This window comes from Protomyctophum bolini, assembly GCF_963924005.1.
Source record: "Protomyctophum bolini genome assembly, chromosome: 19".
In the NCBI taxonomy this organism is placed as follows: domain Eukaryota; kingdom Metazoa; phylum Chordata; class Actinopteri; order Myctophiformes; family Myctophidae; genus Protomyctophum; species Protomyctophum bolini.
In genome coordinates this window covers 14,693,780-14,710,644 of record NC_137880.1, presented here as the reverse complement: position 1 = coordinate 14,710,644, position 16,865 = coordinate 14,693,780, and the positions used below count along the sequence as shown (strand labels likewise).

General features: G+C 45.1%; 1 protein-coding gene across 1 annotated transcript in view; it reads left to right on the top strand.

The window, feature by feature from the left end:
- galnt14 (UDP-N-acetyl-alpha-D-galactosamine:polypeptide N-acetylgalactosaminyltransferase 14 (GalNAc-T14)) overlaps positions 1-16,865 on the top strand; it is a 110,517-nt gene that overhangs the window by 79,975 nt on the left and 13,677 nt on the right. Inside the window, exons 8-13 of the mRNA XM_080791123.1 lie at positions 169-253; positions 8,730-8,833; positions 10,432-10,558; positions 12,581-12,673; positions 12,797-12,880; positions 15,191-15,335. Of these exons, the coding sequence (XP_080647249.1) occupies positions 169-253; positions 8,730-8,833; positions 10,432-10,558; positions 12,581-12,673; positions 12,797-12,880; positions 15,191-15,335 (638 nt within the window). The remainder of the gene's footprint in view (positions 1-168; positions 254-8,729; positions 8,834-10,431; positions 10,559-12,580; positions 12,674-12,796; positions 12,881-15,190; positions 15,336-16,865) is intronic.

Below are 16,865 nucleotides of genomic sequence, written 5' to 3'. Positions count from 1 at the left end.
TTTTGTGTGACACTGTATAGTAGGCCTATCAAGCAGGGCGTTCATTTTCACGATAAGTTTGAATTTGGAGATAAGAGTTTCTGTGTGTGTGTGTGTGTGTGTGTGTGTGTGTGTGTCTCTCTCTCTCTCTCTCTCTCTCTCTCTCTCTCTCTCTCTCTCTCTCTCCAGGTTTTGACTGGAGTCTTCATTTTAAGTGGGAACAGTTGTCTCCAGAGCAGCGTGCTCGTCGAGCTGACCCTACTGAACCAATCAGGTAAACACAGGCCCGCACGCACGCACGTTCAACCACAATCTTATTAAAACAGATGCTCACATACAGTACACAAAAATGAATGCATATACAAATTTGTGCACACCCTTTTATGCACAGACATACTCACGTGTGCACACCCACACACATACAGTACGCACGCACACACATACAGTACGCACGCGCGCGCACACAAACATGCTGTTACTTGCAGGAGCAGGTAGGGTAATTGGCAATAGCCAAAGAGGATTTGATGACGCATAATGTCCAACCCACCAGGGTTTCACCCTGCACCGTGCGGGTGTGCGTGAATTAATAGGCTTATTTGTGGAATCATCAGAGTAATATGGAGACCATTGAGAGTGTGGTTATGTACCAGTCTGCTAGTGTTACAGATGCTTACAGGAGGGGTTCCCAAACGTTACCATGCCAAGGACCCCCACATAGCCATGGTCTCCGGCTGTTGGCCCCCCTATTCTGAAGTGTGGCGTACACGTGATCTTAGACAATCTGAAAATAGTGAGGCATCGGTTCCCCCCATCTCCCCCAGCAAATACAATCCTCGCTACATTTCTTGAATTATCTTGCAAAAGAGTAATTGCATTTATAACCATTCCCATTAATGCACCACACAACCTATTATCTGAAAATGTGCAATTCAGAAGTCTTTTTGTCATTGTTTACAAACAAGATAAGCAAGATGCTTATCTGACTATGTTTACTTGTTAATATAACATATTTAGATACGTTATGGCTAGGGTTTTTGATGACATATATATATTTATATATATATATATATATATATATATATATATAAATGTGCCAATTTACACATGGTACTGCGCATGGGAGATTGTTTTTCGCCCGGCCACGTGCACGGGCATTTATCTATGCTATTTTGAACACTTTCAACATAGCGTCCCTAGTCAGTTAGGTCAAAATATTAAAAAAATAAAACAAACTAGAAAAAATGGCTCCTCTCCACCAGGCCTGGTAGTAGAATATGAAAATCCGACAGGTCCGTCTTAATGACTTGGCTATAGAGATAATGTGTACCGATTTGCACAACAAAATATCTAGGAGTAATAGCAAATATCGGCGCTAACAGGCCAATGTGAAGTTTCACGGCAATTGAACCCTGCATTCATGATTGAGACATTTTGTTCAAAATTGATCACGTGACTATAGAGATAATGTGTATCGATTTGCGCAATATTTGGACAACATCTGTATTGTAATTTCTTTAGCAAAAATCGGTCAAGTCACCCTATAAAAGGCCGATTTGAAATTTGCAGTCCAGAGTTTTGCTTGGTCTCTAGTAGAAACAGTAAATGAGTTAATCCTTCCAAATGGTTCTTCTCTTTGTTCCCGGATGGCCCTCTTATGTTTACAGTGGAAACATAAACTGGTGTCTGTCCAGAACACCAACCACTTGAACACCAACATCCCTATTCTGCAGGGGAACATTAGCCTCAAATAGCAGCTTGTAAATGGGCTATTTGTGGCGAAGATATTCGGTGTTGTAGACCAAGAAAAGGCCGCCCGGTACAGTTTTTCCAAGTCTAGACCAGAGGGTCTAAGTGGTGTGGAGATACATGTGTGCCTTCAGGTGAGCCAAGCGAGTGTAGCTCCTGTCACACTGTTGACACTTGAAAGGTTTATCTCCAGTGTGCTGCCGCTGGTGGGCCGTCAGGTGAGCCAACGTACGGAAACTGTTGTCACACTCTTTACAGTGAAACGGTCTGGCTCCCGTGTGGAGGCGCAGGTGCGTGTTCAGGTTACTCGACTGACTGAAACTCTTGTCGCACTGATTACAGTGGAATTTCTTTTCTCCAGTGTGGACGAGCTGGTGTTTCGTCAGGGAGTCAAACCGACTGAAAGCCTTGTCACACTGTTGGCAGTGGAACAGTTTTTCTCCCGTGTGGATACGCTCATGTCTGTTCAGGTCACCCAGCTGGAGGAAACTCTTGTCGCAATGTTTGCACTTGTAAGGCTTTCCTCCGCTGTGGACATATTGCTGCGTCTTCAGTTTGCCCAACTTAATGAAATTCTTGTCGCGATTTATACAGGTGAGGGCTTTCCTTTTCACGCGAATCATTACTACTTCTGGTCGAGCCGAAGTCTGCGCAGACTGTTGACGACTGCAAGCACTTGGTGCATCAGTGTCTCCTGCTTGCGTCTGGACGGTTACAGAGCTGGAGACTTGCTCACAGGCTGCCGAGGGGATCTGTCCATTCTCTGCCGGGCTGCCTGACTGATCAGTCTGTCCCAGTGAGGTCGGTTGCGAGGCTGTAGCAGGGTTGTAGTAATGCGGTCCTTGCAGGCTGGTAGCCGGGTGGGAGCCAGGTTGGAGCTGGCTGGTAGCCGGTTGGTAGCCAGGTTGTAGCTGGCTGGTCGTGGGGTGGTAGCCAGGTTGAAGCTGGCTGGTAGCCGGTTGGTAGCCAGGTTGTAGCTGGCTGGTAGCCGGTTGGTAGCCAGGTTGTAGCTGGCTGGTAGCCGGTTGGTTGCCAGGTTGTAGCTGGCTGGTCGCAGGGTGGTAGCCAGGTTGTAGCTGGCTGGTCGTGGGGTGGTAGCCAGGTTGAAGCTGGCTGGTCGTGGGGTGGTAGCCAGGTTGTAGCTGGGTGGACGTGGGGTGGTAGCCAGGTTGTAGCTGGGTGGACGTGGGGTGGTAGCCAGGTGTTAGAGGGGTGGTAGCAGGGTAGAGAGGTTTGAGAGTGCCATTCGTGGGGTCATATAGGAATTGGGATGGCGCGTTGGTCCTGCGGTATTGCATTGCTGGTGGGTGTGTAGTGAGGTATTGGCTTGGTGGCGGGTTGGTTGTGAGGTTGAGATGACTGTCTGCCATGAACACAGGAGGAATTCCATGGACCTCACTTTCTGCTAAGCGGTCCTCTGGCACTTGCTGCTCATCAATTCTGGATTGTTGCCCGAGGTCTGTGTAACTACCAGACAGGTGACTGGCACACTCCACATCTTCCTTGTCGTCAAGCGGCTGGTAGGAGTCTCCGAAAACCTTCATGTCTTCAAAGACGACCTCCGTTTCCCCTGAAGAACACATTTTAATCGGCTTTCAAGCGTTATGTTTTGTCTTGTTCACCACCCTCTTTTCAATCTTACTGTGTACTGATTTGCTCTGAGGTTGCTGTACAAGATTAAATCTCACTGTGTATTAATTTGCTCTGTGGTTGCTGAACAAGACTAATCCAAAACCCCAGGTGCCGGCATTAGATTGATCTCTGACTTCAGATCCTCCTGTTACACTATGCTTCTTGTTTTAAATATCCATACATCTAGCTGGCTTTAAATAGCATTGCCTTATGACCTCATAGGTCTTCTATCTCATTATTGCCAAATATGGACATCGCCCCAAGATCACAGTCGGATCTCAGTCGGATCTGTGGCATTGGACAACTGGATCTCTGTATAAGCCCTTGTCCCTTTTTGGCCATATATGGAGATCGCTGATGTTATCAGTATATGGCCATTTATGGGCATGCCCCCTTTTGCGCCCATATATGGAGATGATTGTTTGCGGCTGATGTCATGACAACACACTCCATATTTGGGCGTAGCTGCATCGGGAACTTCTTATATGGTTAGAGGTCTGCCCGCAGGCCGCCCCATTTTAATATACAGTAGGATGGAGATTTCTGTTTCTGTCTGTCTGTGTCCCTTTTATGCCCATATATGGAGTTCATGCCAATCCCAAATATGAAGTCCAAGCCAGACTATGGGTATCAGTGCTATGATGTCATGTTGATAACATCAGGGTACTCCATGCTATTTTGAACACTTTCAACATAACGTCCCTAGTCATTTGGGTCAAAATATTTTCAACAATGTCAAAATAAATAGGCAAAATAAAATAAAACAAACTAGAAAAATATTGCTCCTCGGAGCACAGGTCTCCGCACCAGGCCAGGTAGTAGAATATGCACTGTACAAATATCTACGAGTAACAGCAACAAATTCTGGTGGCACTATAACATAGGCCAATGTGAGGTTGCATGGCAATATAAAGCTGTATTCATGATTTGAGGCATTTTGTTCAAAATGGACCACTCCTGCAAACTTTAGATGCCAACCTTAGCCAATCAGGATGGAATATGAAAAATCACACACGTGTGAAGTGAGGGGCGCTCTTATGATCGTACATCATCATATATCATCTCATTCCGGTATAGGGATGGATCTCGATAACCGATTCCCGAAAAAAACAGATAACAAGCTTATTGAGTACCCGTTATCAATAAGCTTTGGGCTGTTATGGAGCATAGCGGCTCATCACTTAATGTTTAAACAATCAAGACAAGAGGCAATCAAGAAATAACTCTAATCATCCATGCTGGCACAAACATGTCAGTCTAAAAGTGTATTGATACCTGCCAACCAGTGCTGTCCGGGTAAACAAAATTATGCTTTTAAAGAAACTGTACATATATTAACCAGTTAACAGGTTCTTTAATATTATTTTATTGGTAAAAAGGTCAATTGCCTTCCGTCTGTTAGAAAAGTACAGTATTGGAAGGCCCTAGTAAAAGATACTGGTTCTGTTAAGTCTGATCCATAAGCTGCTCGTTATCAATAAAGATTAACAAGCTACATTCCAATTCTCTGAATTTGTGTCCTCACCTTCGTCTTCAATGTTTGTCTTACGCAATGTTTGTGTTTACACAAACACTAAAAGCTGGACATAGGAGGGGCTACCGCCCCTCAAATCTGACAAGTCCGTCTTGAGCACGTGACTATAGAGATAATGTGTATCGATTTGCGCAATGTTTGGACAACATCTGTATTGCAATTTGTGTTGCAAAAATCGGCCAAGTCACCCTATAAAAGGCTGATTTGAAATTTGCAGGTGAGAGTGTTGCTTGGCCTCTAGTATAAACAGTAAATCCTTCCAGATGGTTCTTCTTTTTGTTCCCGGATGGCCCTCTTAAATGTTTACAGTGGAAACATTAAACTGGTGTCTGTCCAGAACACCTAACCACTTGAACACCAACATCCCTATTCTGGGGGAACATTAGCCTCAAATAGCAGTGGGCTATTAAATGGGCTATTTGTGGCAAAAATATTTGGTGTTGTATACCGAAATAATGCCGCCCAGTCAAGGTCTGCCAAGTCTAGACCAGGTCTAAGTGGTTAACTGGCTGTGTGGAGATGCATGTGTGCCTTCAGGTGAGCCGAGCGAGTGTAGCTCCTGTCACACTGTTCACACTTGTAAGGTTTTTCTCCAGTGTGCTGCCGTCGGTGGGACTTCAGGTGAGCCAACACACTGAAACTCTTGTCACACTCTTTACAGTGAAACGGTCTGGCTCCCGTGTGGAGGCGCAGGTGCGTGTTCAGGTTACTCGACTGACTGAAACTCTTGTCGCACTGATTACAGTGGAATTTCTTTTCTCCAGTGTGGACGAGCTGGTGTTTCGTCAGGGAGTCAAACCGACTGAAAGCCTTGTCACACTGTTGGCAGTGGAACAGTTTTTCTCCCGTGTGGATACGCTCATGTCTGTTCAGGTCACCCAGCTGGAGGAAACTCTTGTCGCAATGTTTGCACTTATAAGGGTTTTCTCCGCTGTGGACATTCTTCAGGTTGTCCGATTTAATGAAATTCTTGTCGCAATGTATACAGGTGTGGGGTTTCCTTTTCACGCGAGTCTTTACTGCTCCTGGTCGAGCCGAAGTCTGCGCAGACTTTTGACGACCGCAAGCACTTGGTGCATCAGTGTCTCCTGCTTGCGTTTGGACAGTTGCAGAGCTGGAGACTTGCTCACAGGCTACCGAGGGGATCTGTCCATTCTCTGCTGGGATCTGTCCATTGTCTGTAGCTTCCTCTTTGTCTTTTGTCTCGTCTTCTCCTCCCTCGTATGGACTGAAGTGAGTCCCAGTGAGATGCTCGGAGTGTCCATGGTACAACACTTGTAGACCTGCATCGGGAATGCCTGACTGAAAGGCTCCGTCATTCTCTCCCAGTGAGGTCGGTTGCGAGGCCGTAGCAGGGTGGTAGTAATGCGGTGGTAGCGGGGTGGTAGCGGGGTGGTAGCCAGGCTGTAGCGGACTGGTAGCGGGGAGGAAGCCAGGTTGGAGCTGGGTGTTCGCGGGGTAGTAACCAGGTTGTAGCTGGGTGGCCACAGGGTGGTAGCCAGGTTGTAGAGGGGTGGTAGCAGGGTGGTAGAGGAAGAGAGGTTGGAGAGAGCCGGTCCTGGGGTCATATACATTGAAGTATTGGTTTGGTGGTAGTGGGTTGGTGGTGAGGTATTGGTTTGGTGGTAATGTGTTAGTCGTGAGGTATTGGTTTGGTGGTAATGTGTTGGTCGTGAGGTATTGGTTTGGTGGTAGTGGGTTGGTCGTGAGGTATTGGTTTGGTGGTAGTGGGTTGGTTGTGAGGTATTGCATTGGGTTGGTCGTGAGGTCGAAATGACTGTCTGGCATGAATATAGGAGGAATTCCATGGACCTCACTTTGTGCTAACGGGTCCTCCGGTACTTCCTGCTCTTCAATTCTGGATTGTTGTCCGAGGTTCGTGTCACTGGAACATGCTTCTATGTCTGTGTAACTACCAGACAGGTGACTGGCACACTCCACATCTTCCTTGTCGTCAAGTGGCTGATTCGAGTCTCCGAAAACCTTCAGTTCTTCAAAGACTTGCTCCGTTTCCCCTGAAGAACACATTTTAACCGGCTTTCAAGCGTTATGTTTTGTCTTGTCGTCGTGTTTCGTTTTGAGCCTGTCTTAATGTTCGCCACCCTCCTTACTGTGTATGATTCACTCTGAGGTTGCTCTATAGTAATGCAGAATGCATCTAGCTGGCTTTAAGTAGCAGTTCCTGATGACATCATATGTCACGATCACATGACCCTATATGGGCATATCAGTCCTGTCTGGCATTGGACAACCGGATCTCTGTATAAGTCCATATGCCCATATATGGAGATCGCTGATGTCATCAATATATGGCCATTTATGGGCATCACCCCTTTTGCGCCCATATATGGAGCTTTATACATGCTATATAAATAAAGTTTGATTGATGATTGATTGACTGATGGTTTGCGGCTGATGCCATGACGACACATTGAGGTTAGACAGCACACTCCATATTTGGGCGTAGCTGCATTGGGAACTCCTTTTATGGTTAGAGTTCCGCCCACCCGCCAGCCCTCCCATTTTAATGTAGGATGGAAATTTCTGTATTTTTCTGTCTGTGTCCTTTTTATGCCCATATATGGAGTTCATGCCATTCCAAATATGAAGTCAAAGCCAGACGATGGTCATCGGTGCTATGATGTCATGTTGAAAACATCAGGGTACTCCATGGGGATTCATGACATCATCGGTGCTATGATGTCATGTTGAAAACATCAGGGTACTCCATGGGGATTGTGATGTCATGTTGAAAACATCAGGGTACTCCATGGGGATTCTCTATGATGTCATGTTGAAAACATCAGGGTACTCCATGGGGATTCATGACATCATCGGTGCTATGATGTCATGTTGAAAACATCAGGGTACTCCATGGGGATTGTGATGTCATGTTGAAAACATCAGGGTACTCCATGGGGATTATGATGTCATGTTGAAAACATCAGGGTACTCCATGGGGATTATGATGTCATGTTGAAAACATCAGGGTACTCCATGGGGATTATCTATGATGTCATGTTGAAAACATCAGGGTACTCCATGGGGATTATCTATGATGTCATGTTGAAAACATCAGGGTACTCCATGGGGATTATGATGTCATGTTGAAAACATCAGGGTACTCCATGGGGATTCTCTATGATGTCATGTTGAAAACATCAGGGTACTCCATGGGGATTATGATGTCATGTTGAAAACATCAGGGTACTCCATGGGGATTCTCTATGATGTCATGTTGAAAACATCAGGGTACTCCATGGGGATTATGATGTCATGTTGAAAACATCAGGGTACTCCATGGGGATTATGATGTCATGTTGAAAACATCAGGGTACTCCATGGGGATTATGATGTCATGTTGAAAACATCAGGGTACTCCATGGGGATTATGATGTCATGTTGAAAACATCAGGGTACTCCATGGGGATTCTCAGATTTATCTTTAGATATTGGACAACCGCCTGTGACTTGACGCATCTCAGGTTCTCAGAAAGTGAATCTCTCGGGCGGTTCTCAAGATACACAGTACTTGTGACACACGCACGCAATACACACACACACATACGCACACACACGTACACGCACATGTACACGCGTGCGTACACACACACACACGCACACACACACACACACACACACACACACACACACACACATTCACACACACACTCACAAAGCAATTTTATGAATTCATTACATCACAATATATCTTCCCTTCATTAGTGATTAGGGGAGAGGACAAGAAAACAAGAATTGTTTAGGAAAGCAAAGAATTAAAAGCAATAATCACTAATAAACACTAACACTAATTACTAACTCTCTCTCTCTGCGTCAGGACTCCTATCATCGCAGGCGGGCTCTTTGTGATTGACAAGTCCTGGTTCAATCACCTGGGAAAATATGACACCGCCATGGACATCTGGGGCGGGGAGAACTTCGGTGAGTTTCTCTCTCTCTCTCTCTCTCTCTCTCTCTCTGCACCCACATCCACTCTAATCCTTGATAAACCTGAAGTGATCGTGGCTCCATTATGTTTTTATTGTATAGTATTTTTGTTGAACTCTGTGTGGCTCGCTGGAAAGTATAACCACGGTTTAATAAGACCCTTTGCTCAGTGTGCTCTGCACTCGCTCACTCTCTCCCTGCAGGTTCGCTTGTGTAACGCTCACTCACACAGCAGACAGCAAATAGCACCCACACTGTGTATAACACACACGCACGCACACACACACACACACACACACACACACACACACACACACACACATGCGCGTACACACACAACACACACACGCACACGTACGCCCAGCGTAACACATTAACAAAGGCTTGGTATTGAGGCTGCCAGTGAGCCATCAAATATTCAGAGAGAGCTGGCCCACTTTCACCATGATGGACAGGTTGGAGAGTTAATACTGTCACCATGATGGACAGGTTGGAGAGTTAATACTTTCACCATGATGGACAGGTTGGAGAGTTAATACTGTCACCATGATGAACAGGTTGGAGAGTTAATACTGTCACCATGATGGACAGGTTGGATAGTTAATACTGTCACCATGATGGACAGGTTGGAGAGTTAATACTGTCACCATGATGGACAGGTTGGAGAGTTAATACTGTCACCATGATGGACAGGTTGGAGAGTTAATACTGTCACCATGATGGACAGGTTGGAGAGTTAATACTGTCACCATGATGGACAGGTTGGAGAGTTAATACTGTCACCATGATGGACAGGTTGGAGAGTTAATACTGTCACCATGATGGACAGGTTGGAGAGTTAATACTGTCACCATGATGGACAGGTTGGAGAGTTAATACTGTCACCATGATGGACAGGTTGGAGAGTTAATACTGTCACCATGATGGACAGGTTGGAGAGTTAATACTGTCACCATGATGGACAGGTTGGAGAGTTAATACTGTCACCATGATGGACAGGTTGGAGAGTTAATACTGTCACCATGATGGACAGGTTGGAGAGTTAACACTGTCACCATGATGGACAGGTTGGAGAGTTTAACAAGCTGCAAAACTATGCACCTTACTCTACCAGGAGGCTAATGCAACTCTGCATTAGCTTGAAAATAGCCTGTACTATATTGTAACTGCACTACCATATCAATGATGTGTTATGGGGGGGGAAATTTGGCTTGTTTTAAAAACACTATGGCTTATTTGGCAAATCTAACTATGTAAATGTCTTTGATGTATACGCTATAATTCTCCATAGGTTTGGGGGAGTGTGAATGACATTGAGTGACAGAATCAGTCTGGCGTCTCTCTACTTATTAAGCCCTGGCTAAAGTACGTGTGTAAAGTTATAATAAATAACCAAAACATGAATTATTATAGACCCACATAGTAATTTTAATGATATATGCATGTAATATTTTATATATTATTATTATTAAATCTCATACACTATCCTACAGTATACTACACAGTGCTTGTTCTCGTACACAACGTACCTTGTCAGTAGTCTCGTATTAAAGAATACTTTGCCGTTCTTTTGGGTCGTCACTGCACTGCAGAGATCTCGTTCCGTGTGTGGCAGTGTGGAGGCAGTCTAGAGATCCTTCCCTGCAGCAGAGTGGGCCACGTCTTCAGGAAGAGACATCCATACGTCTTCCCCGAGGGCAACGCCAACACCTACATCAAGTGAGTTACTGACTGATCTACACCCTCTATACCTCACTCTACCTGCAACCCTGCCTCTTCCCTCCATAAGTATACTACTGGGTTGGGGAAGTTACTTAAAATAGTTGACAGCATTTGACATAACTTGGCATGACACTTTCCCAGGTGGTGACGTCGAAACACGCGGTAAGTTTGTTGCAGTCGGTCGGTACAGTGCCCGGGTTGCTTGCGTGTCCCCGGACAGATATATACACACACACAAACACAGGTTTTGTGAATTAGCTTAACTAGAGCGGTGCCTGTTGGGCACTGGCCTGCTTGGAACGATGCAAGTTGGAAATGCATGCCCCACTCAGTTATTATGTCTCTGTCACTTTTATGCCCATATTCTTTGTTCTTTGTCCTTTGTCAGGCATGCCCAAATATGGAGTCTATGCAGATGTCAGAACATTACTGTGATGTCAGAACAGGCCAGCTCCATATATGGAGATCTAGGGGTGATCAGGTGTGATCACTTGGCTAATCAATGTGTGTGATCAATTGCTGGTTCTGGACAACCGGCGATCCGACGGACTTGACTTGACTTTCTCTTTAAAAAAAAAAACGTTGTATGCGAACAGTTACTTTTAACAGTAGAAAATAGGTGGTTCCAATGAGCATATCTCTCACTAGCACGAAAGCTGTTAAACTTCTTCCACCTCCTCAGCCTTGTGTTGTAGTAACATTTAGACCTTCGCTACTCATTCAATGTGGGTTCATGCAGTATGTAGATTATCGTGTTCTCTAATAACTGCTTATCTTTAGTTTGAGCCCTCTGAGGGATTCATCTGTCTAATATCATGTCATGTAATAACTGTGTATCTTTGGCTCTGCTTCCTGGGGGATGCTCCACATTGTTGTGGAGCATCGTGGGAGCAGAGCCGTGGTCCAAAATGCAATGCAATATCATTACACTTGAAGATGTTATCTGGAAAGGAGTGTGCTGACTGAACTGTGAATAATGAAGAGCAAAGAGATGTTATCTGGAAAGGAGTGTGCTGACTGAACTGTGAATAATGAAGAGCAAAGAGATGTTATCTGGAAAGGAGTGTGCTGACTGAACTGTGAATAATGAAGAGCAAAGAGATGTTATCTGGAAAGGAGTGTGCTGACTGAACTGTGAATAATGAAGAGCAAAGAGATGTTATCTGGAACGGAGTGTGCTGACTGAACTGTGAATAATGAAGAGCAAAGAGATGTTATCTGGAAAGGAGTGTGCTGACTGAACTGTGAATAATGAAGAGCAAAGAGATGTTATCTGGAAAGGAGTGTGCTGACTGAACTGTGAATAATGAAGAGCAAAGAGATGTTATCTGGAAAGGAGTGTGCTGACTGAACTGTGAATAATGAAGAGCAAAGAGATGTTATCTGGAACGGAGTGTGCTGACTGAACTGTGAATAATGAAGAGCAAAGAGATGTTATCTGGAAAGGAGTGTGCTGACTGAACTGTGAATAATGAAGAGCAAAGTGTGCATCATACATTATTAATGAAGGGTTCCTCTCATCAGAATATGAGACCGTTCACAGCTCAGCTGATGGCTAATTACTACAGAGAGAGAGACAGAGAGAGACAGAGTGAGCGTTGAGAATAAGATAATGGTGAAACATTAGATAGACATTGGATGAGAATTGCTCTCATGCACACATGCACGCATGCATGCACACACGCACACACACACACACACACACACACTCACACACACACAGAGCAGATGTTTGCAGGCAGCAGGTGTCTAATGACGGCATGCTAATGTGTTTATTTATCTGTTGTTCCGTTCCTCAAACCATCGCCTCCATGTACCGTCATTAACTATCGCGTTAACCTGTTCAAAGGTTGTTGTTACACAGTGTGTGTGTGTGTGTGTGTGTGTGTGTGTGTGTGTGTGTGTGTGTGTGTGTGTGTGTGTGTGTGTGTGTGTGTGCGTGCGTGCGTGCGTGCGTGCGTGCGTGCGTGCGTGCGTGCGTGCGTGCGTGCGTGCGTGTGTGTGTGCGTGTGTGTGTAGGAACACACGGCGCACAGCAGAGGTGTGGATGGATGAGTTCAGACTGTTCTACTATTCGGCTCGTCCTGTTGCACGAGGGAAGTCCTACGGAGAGTAGGTCTCACACACACACACACACACACACACACACACACACACACACACACACACGCACACACACACACCTATAGTTAACTCTCCTTTACTCTCTCTTTCTATATCGTTCTATCTTGTCAGTATCCGAGGCAGAGTGGATCTGCGTAAGAAGCTCCAGTGTAAATCCTTCAAGTGGTACCTAGACAACGTTTACCCCGAGCTCAAGTAAGAAACTGTGTGTGTGTGTGTGTGTGTGTGTGTGTGTGTGTGTGTGTGTGTGTGTGTGTGTGTGTGTGTGTGTGTGTGTGTGTGTGTGTGTGTGTGTGTGTGTGTGTGTGTGTGTGTGTGTGTGTGTGTGTGTGCGCGCGCTTCCCTGCTTCATGATCATTTACTGCAAATGTGTTACCTGATGAAGACAACTGTAGGTGAAAATGTTGTAATCTAATCTAATAAAGTTATATTGGGAGGCAGTGTGCAGATTCTAGGCTCCATCGTATGCCACCCTTATCCCTTATCCCTAAATGTATTTGCCATTTTTTTACTATTTCGAAAAACCTTTTAAAATAGTTCAACTAGCCGATCTACATCGAGACATTGTGAGCTTGTAGATCGGCCATTTGAACTATTTTAAAAGGTTTTTTTAAATAGTATTAAATGGCAAATTAGTTTAGGGATAAGGGATAAGGGGTGGCACAAGATATAGCCCCATGTCCCCTACCCTACAGCCTACACCTACACCATGGATTTACGCTTTGTGAGCTTGTAGATCTGCTATTTTCACAAGATCTTTATACAGTTTTTAATACCAGACTTTTGCTAATTTCTACATTGTGATATTGATACTTTTACTTCAGTAAAACATGTGAGTACTTCTTTCATCACTGGTAGCATTATTGTGGAGCAGGGGAGGAATTGGTTCACAGCCCTCTGATCCAGAGCAGGATCCTCAGTTCTGTGCATGGAGAGATCTGGTCAGAGTGGCTGATCTGAGGTCAGGACTCAGAAGGGATGTGGGGAAATGAGTGAGAGTAAAGGCATTGGTTGTATTCATCTTTATTTTAGTGGAATGTGCTTGAATGATTAGTATAGTAGTCCCAATGGATTGACCAGATCAGTGGCCTTGTGGTTAGATTGTCTGCCCTCAGATTGAGAGGTCGGGATTCAATCGCCGGCCGGGTCATACCAAAGTACTATGAACATGGTACCCAGTGCCTCCCTGCGTGGCACCTGTGTGTCTGTGTGTCTGTGTGTCTGTGTGTCTGTCTGTCTGTCTGTCTGTCTGTCTGTCTGTCTGTCTGTCTGTCTGTCTGTCTGTCTGTCTGTCTGTCTGTCTGTCTGTCTGTCTGTCTGTCTGTCTGTCTGTCTGTCTGTCTGTCTGTCGGTCTGTCGGTCTGTCTGTCTGTCTGTCGCTTGCATAAATTCTCTCCTTCTCTCAGTGCCAGTTACACAGCTTTCTTTTCGCTCAAATAATGCGCACACACACACACACACACACACCTCCAGCCCATTCTTGTATCCATCTAAGCACCTTAATCAGCTCCATTGTGTTAGTGAGTGTTTCTGTCTCCACTGTGATTGGCTGGAATCCCATGAGCCTTTGCTCCTCCTGAGATGAACTCCCTGCCCCTTCACACACACACACACACACACACACACACACACACACACACACACACGTTCAGGAGTACACATTTATGTATTTATTTGTGCAGTACACAAACACGCGCGTACACAGTTATACACACAGATTCATGTGGACATAATAGACAAACACGTATGATATCATGCAAAAGCTTACTGGCAAAAAATATTGGAACCGTATCTAGCACACACACACACACACCCTAGAGCGCAGATTTATGCATGGCAGGTTGATGTTAATCCCTGAGAATTAAGAGGCTGAGTCTCTAGAGAAGACTGACTGACTGAGATGACTGACCCTTAAAACATAAAATAACCTTTAACAGGTCTATAAGAAAGAGAGAGAGAGAGAGAGATATGGTGTTGAATTAATGTCAGCTTATTTTAAGTCAAGGTTAAGAATAGAGGGAGAGATTTTAAAGAAAGAATGTTTATGAAAGAGTGGTGCGTGCGTGCGTGCGTGCGTGCACGAGGCAAAGTGTGAAAGTGTTTGGCACGAAGTTTGGGGAGTAATCTTTTCATGGCCTTAACAAAAGTCTTAACACATTCATCTCTTTAGTGGTTTAGCTTTATGCAATTGTTATGGTGTCATTTATATTCATAGGGTGTTTTTGTATTGCTTGTTCAGTCGGTGTTTTCTAATTCCTGCAATCTCCTCACCCTGCTATAGAACATGTGAGGAGACATTACTGCACACGTTTCATTACAGAGGCTCTGACTGTGTGAGGCCTTGGGCATTTTAACACTTGACATATAACAGTCAAGTTCACTGCATGGCCGTGCGTCACTCGAATTGATGTCATTTCTTGTCAAGCGGCGCGGTGTGGTGTGCAGAGAAAGCGCAGCTGCCTCACTCCTACAGTGTGATGACCACAGTGTTTGTCTGCGTTCCAGAGTGCCTGATGACTCGGACTCCCAGTCAGGAGTGATCCGACAGAGACAGAACTGCCTGGAGTCCCACAGGGTGGAGGGACAGGACCTGCCAGCACTCAGCCTGGGACCCTGCATAGGAACCAAGGATGTCCCTGCCATCAACCAGGTGAATACATTGTACACCTACTGCTCCCCCTGCAGGTTGGGAACTAAACGTATTACATCTGCTGTATGTTATGATAGTGTACTGGTACACCCTGGAACTAAACGTACTACACCCACTGTATGTTATGATAGTGTTCTGGTACACCCTGGAACTAAACGTACTACACCCACTGTACTGTATGTTATGATAGTGTACTGGTACACCCTGGAACTAAACGTACTACATCCACTGTATGTTATGATAGTGTACTGGTACACCCTGGAACTAAACGTACTACATCCACTGTATGTTATGATAGTGTACTGGTACACCCTGGAACTAAACGTACTACACCCACTGTATGTTATGATAGTGTTCTGGTACACCCTGGAACTAAACATACTACACCCACTGTATGTTATGATAGTGTTCTGGTACACCCTGGAACTAAACATACTACATCCACTGTATGTTATGATAGTGTTCTGGTACACCCTGGAACTAAACATACTACACCCACTGTATGTTATGATAGTGTTCTGGTACACCCTGGAACTAAACATACTACATCCACTGTACCTAGGATAGTGTACTGGTACACCATGGAACTAAACGTACTACATCCACTGTACCTAGGATAGTGTACTGGTACACCCTGGAACTAAACGTACTACATCCACTGTACCTAGGATAGTGTAATGGTACACCCTGGAACTAAACGTACTACATCCACTGTACCTAGGATAGTGTTCTGGTACACCCTGGAACTAAACGTACTACATCCACTGTACCTAGGATAGTGTTCTGGTACACCATGGAACTGAGGGCCCTGTTTTTCACTACCCACTATTTGAGGATTTCAGCATGGCCAAGTTTCTATCTTCCGACTCCAGCCATTAACACTAAAACACCTCTGCTCTCCGTTACATTATGCAAGCCGTTATGTCCAGTGCTACCTACTGTACACTCTGTCCATCTCTGCCCATGCAGAGCGAAGAAGCAGTCCAACTTTCCCTTGGAATAAAATTATATTTGATACACAAAAGTATCACTCACTCATTACTGTGTGTGTGTGTGTGTGTGTGTGTGTGTGTGTGTGTGTGTGTGTGTGTGTGTGTGTGTGTGTGTGTGTGTGTGTGTGTGTGTGTGTGTGTGTGTGTGTGTGTGTATGTGTGTGTGTGTGTGTGTGTGTGTGTGTGCGCGTGCGGTATGAGTATAGTCAACTTTTGGGCTGTTGGTTCCTGCACTATAAGTGAATGCTAAGTTGATATCATATCAGCGAGTATACTTGTTGATGGAGTGACTGACCATGATGCTACTCTTGCTCTCGCTCTCTCTCTCTCTCTCTCTCTCTCTCTCTCTCTCTCTCTCATTGCTCATTAGTAGATGTAAATCAGAATTTCACAGCCATAATAAGGGTAAAATGAGTAGAGAACAATCGGAGAGGCACACGCACGTGCGGCCACATTGACCTGCAGGCACTGAACTAATTTTTCCAATATGGGCAAGAAAGCGTGTGTGTGTGTGTGTGTGTGTGTGTGTGTGTGTGTG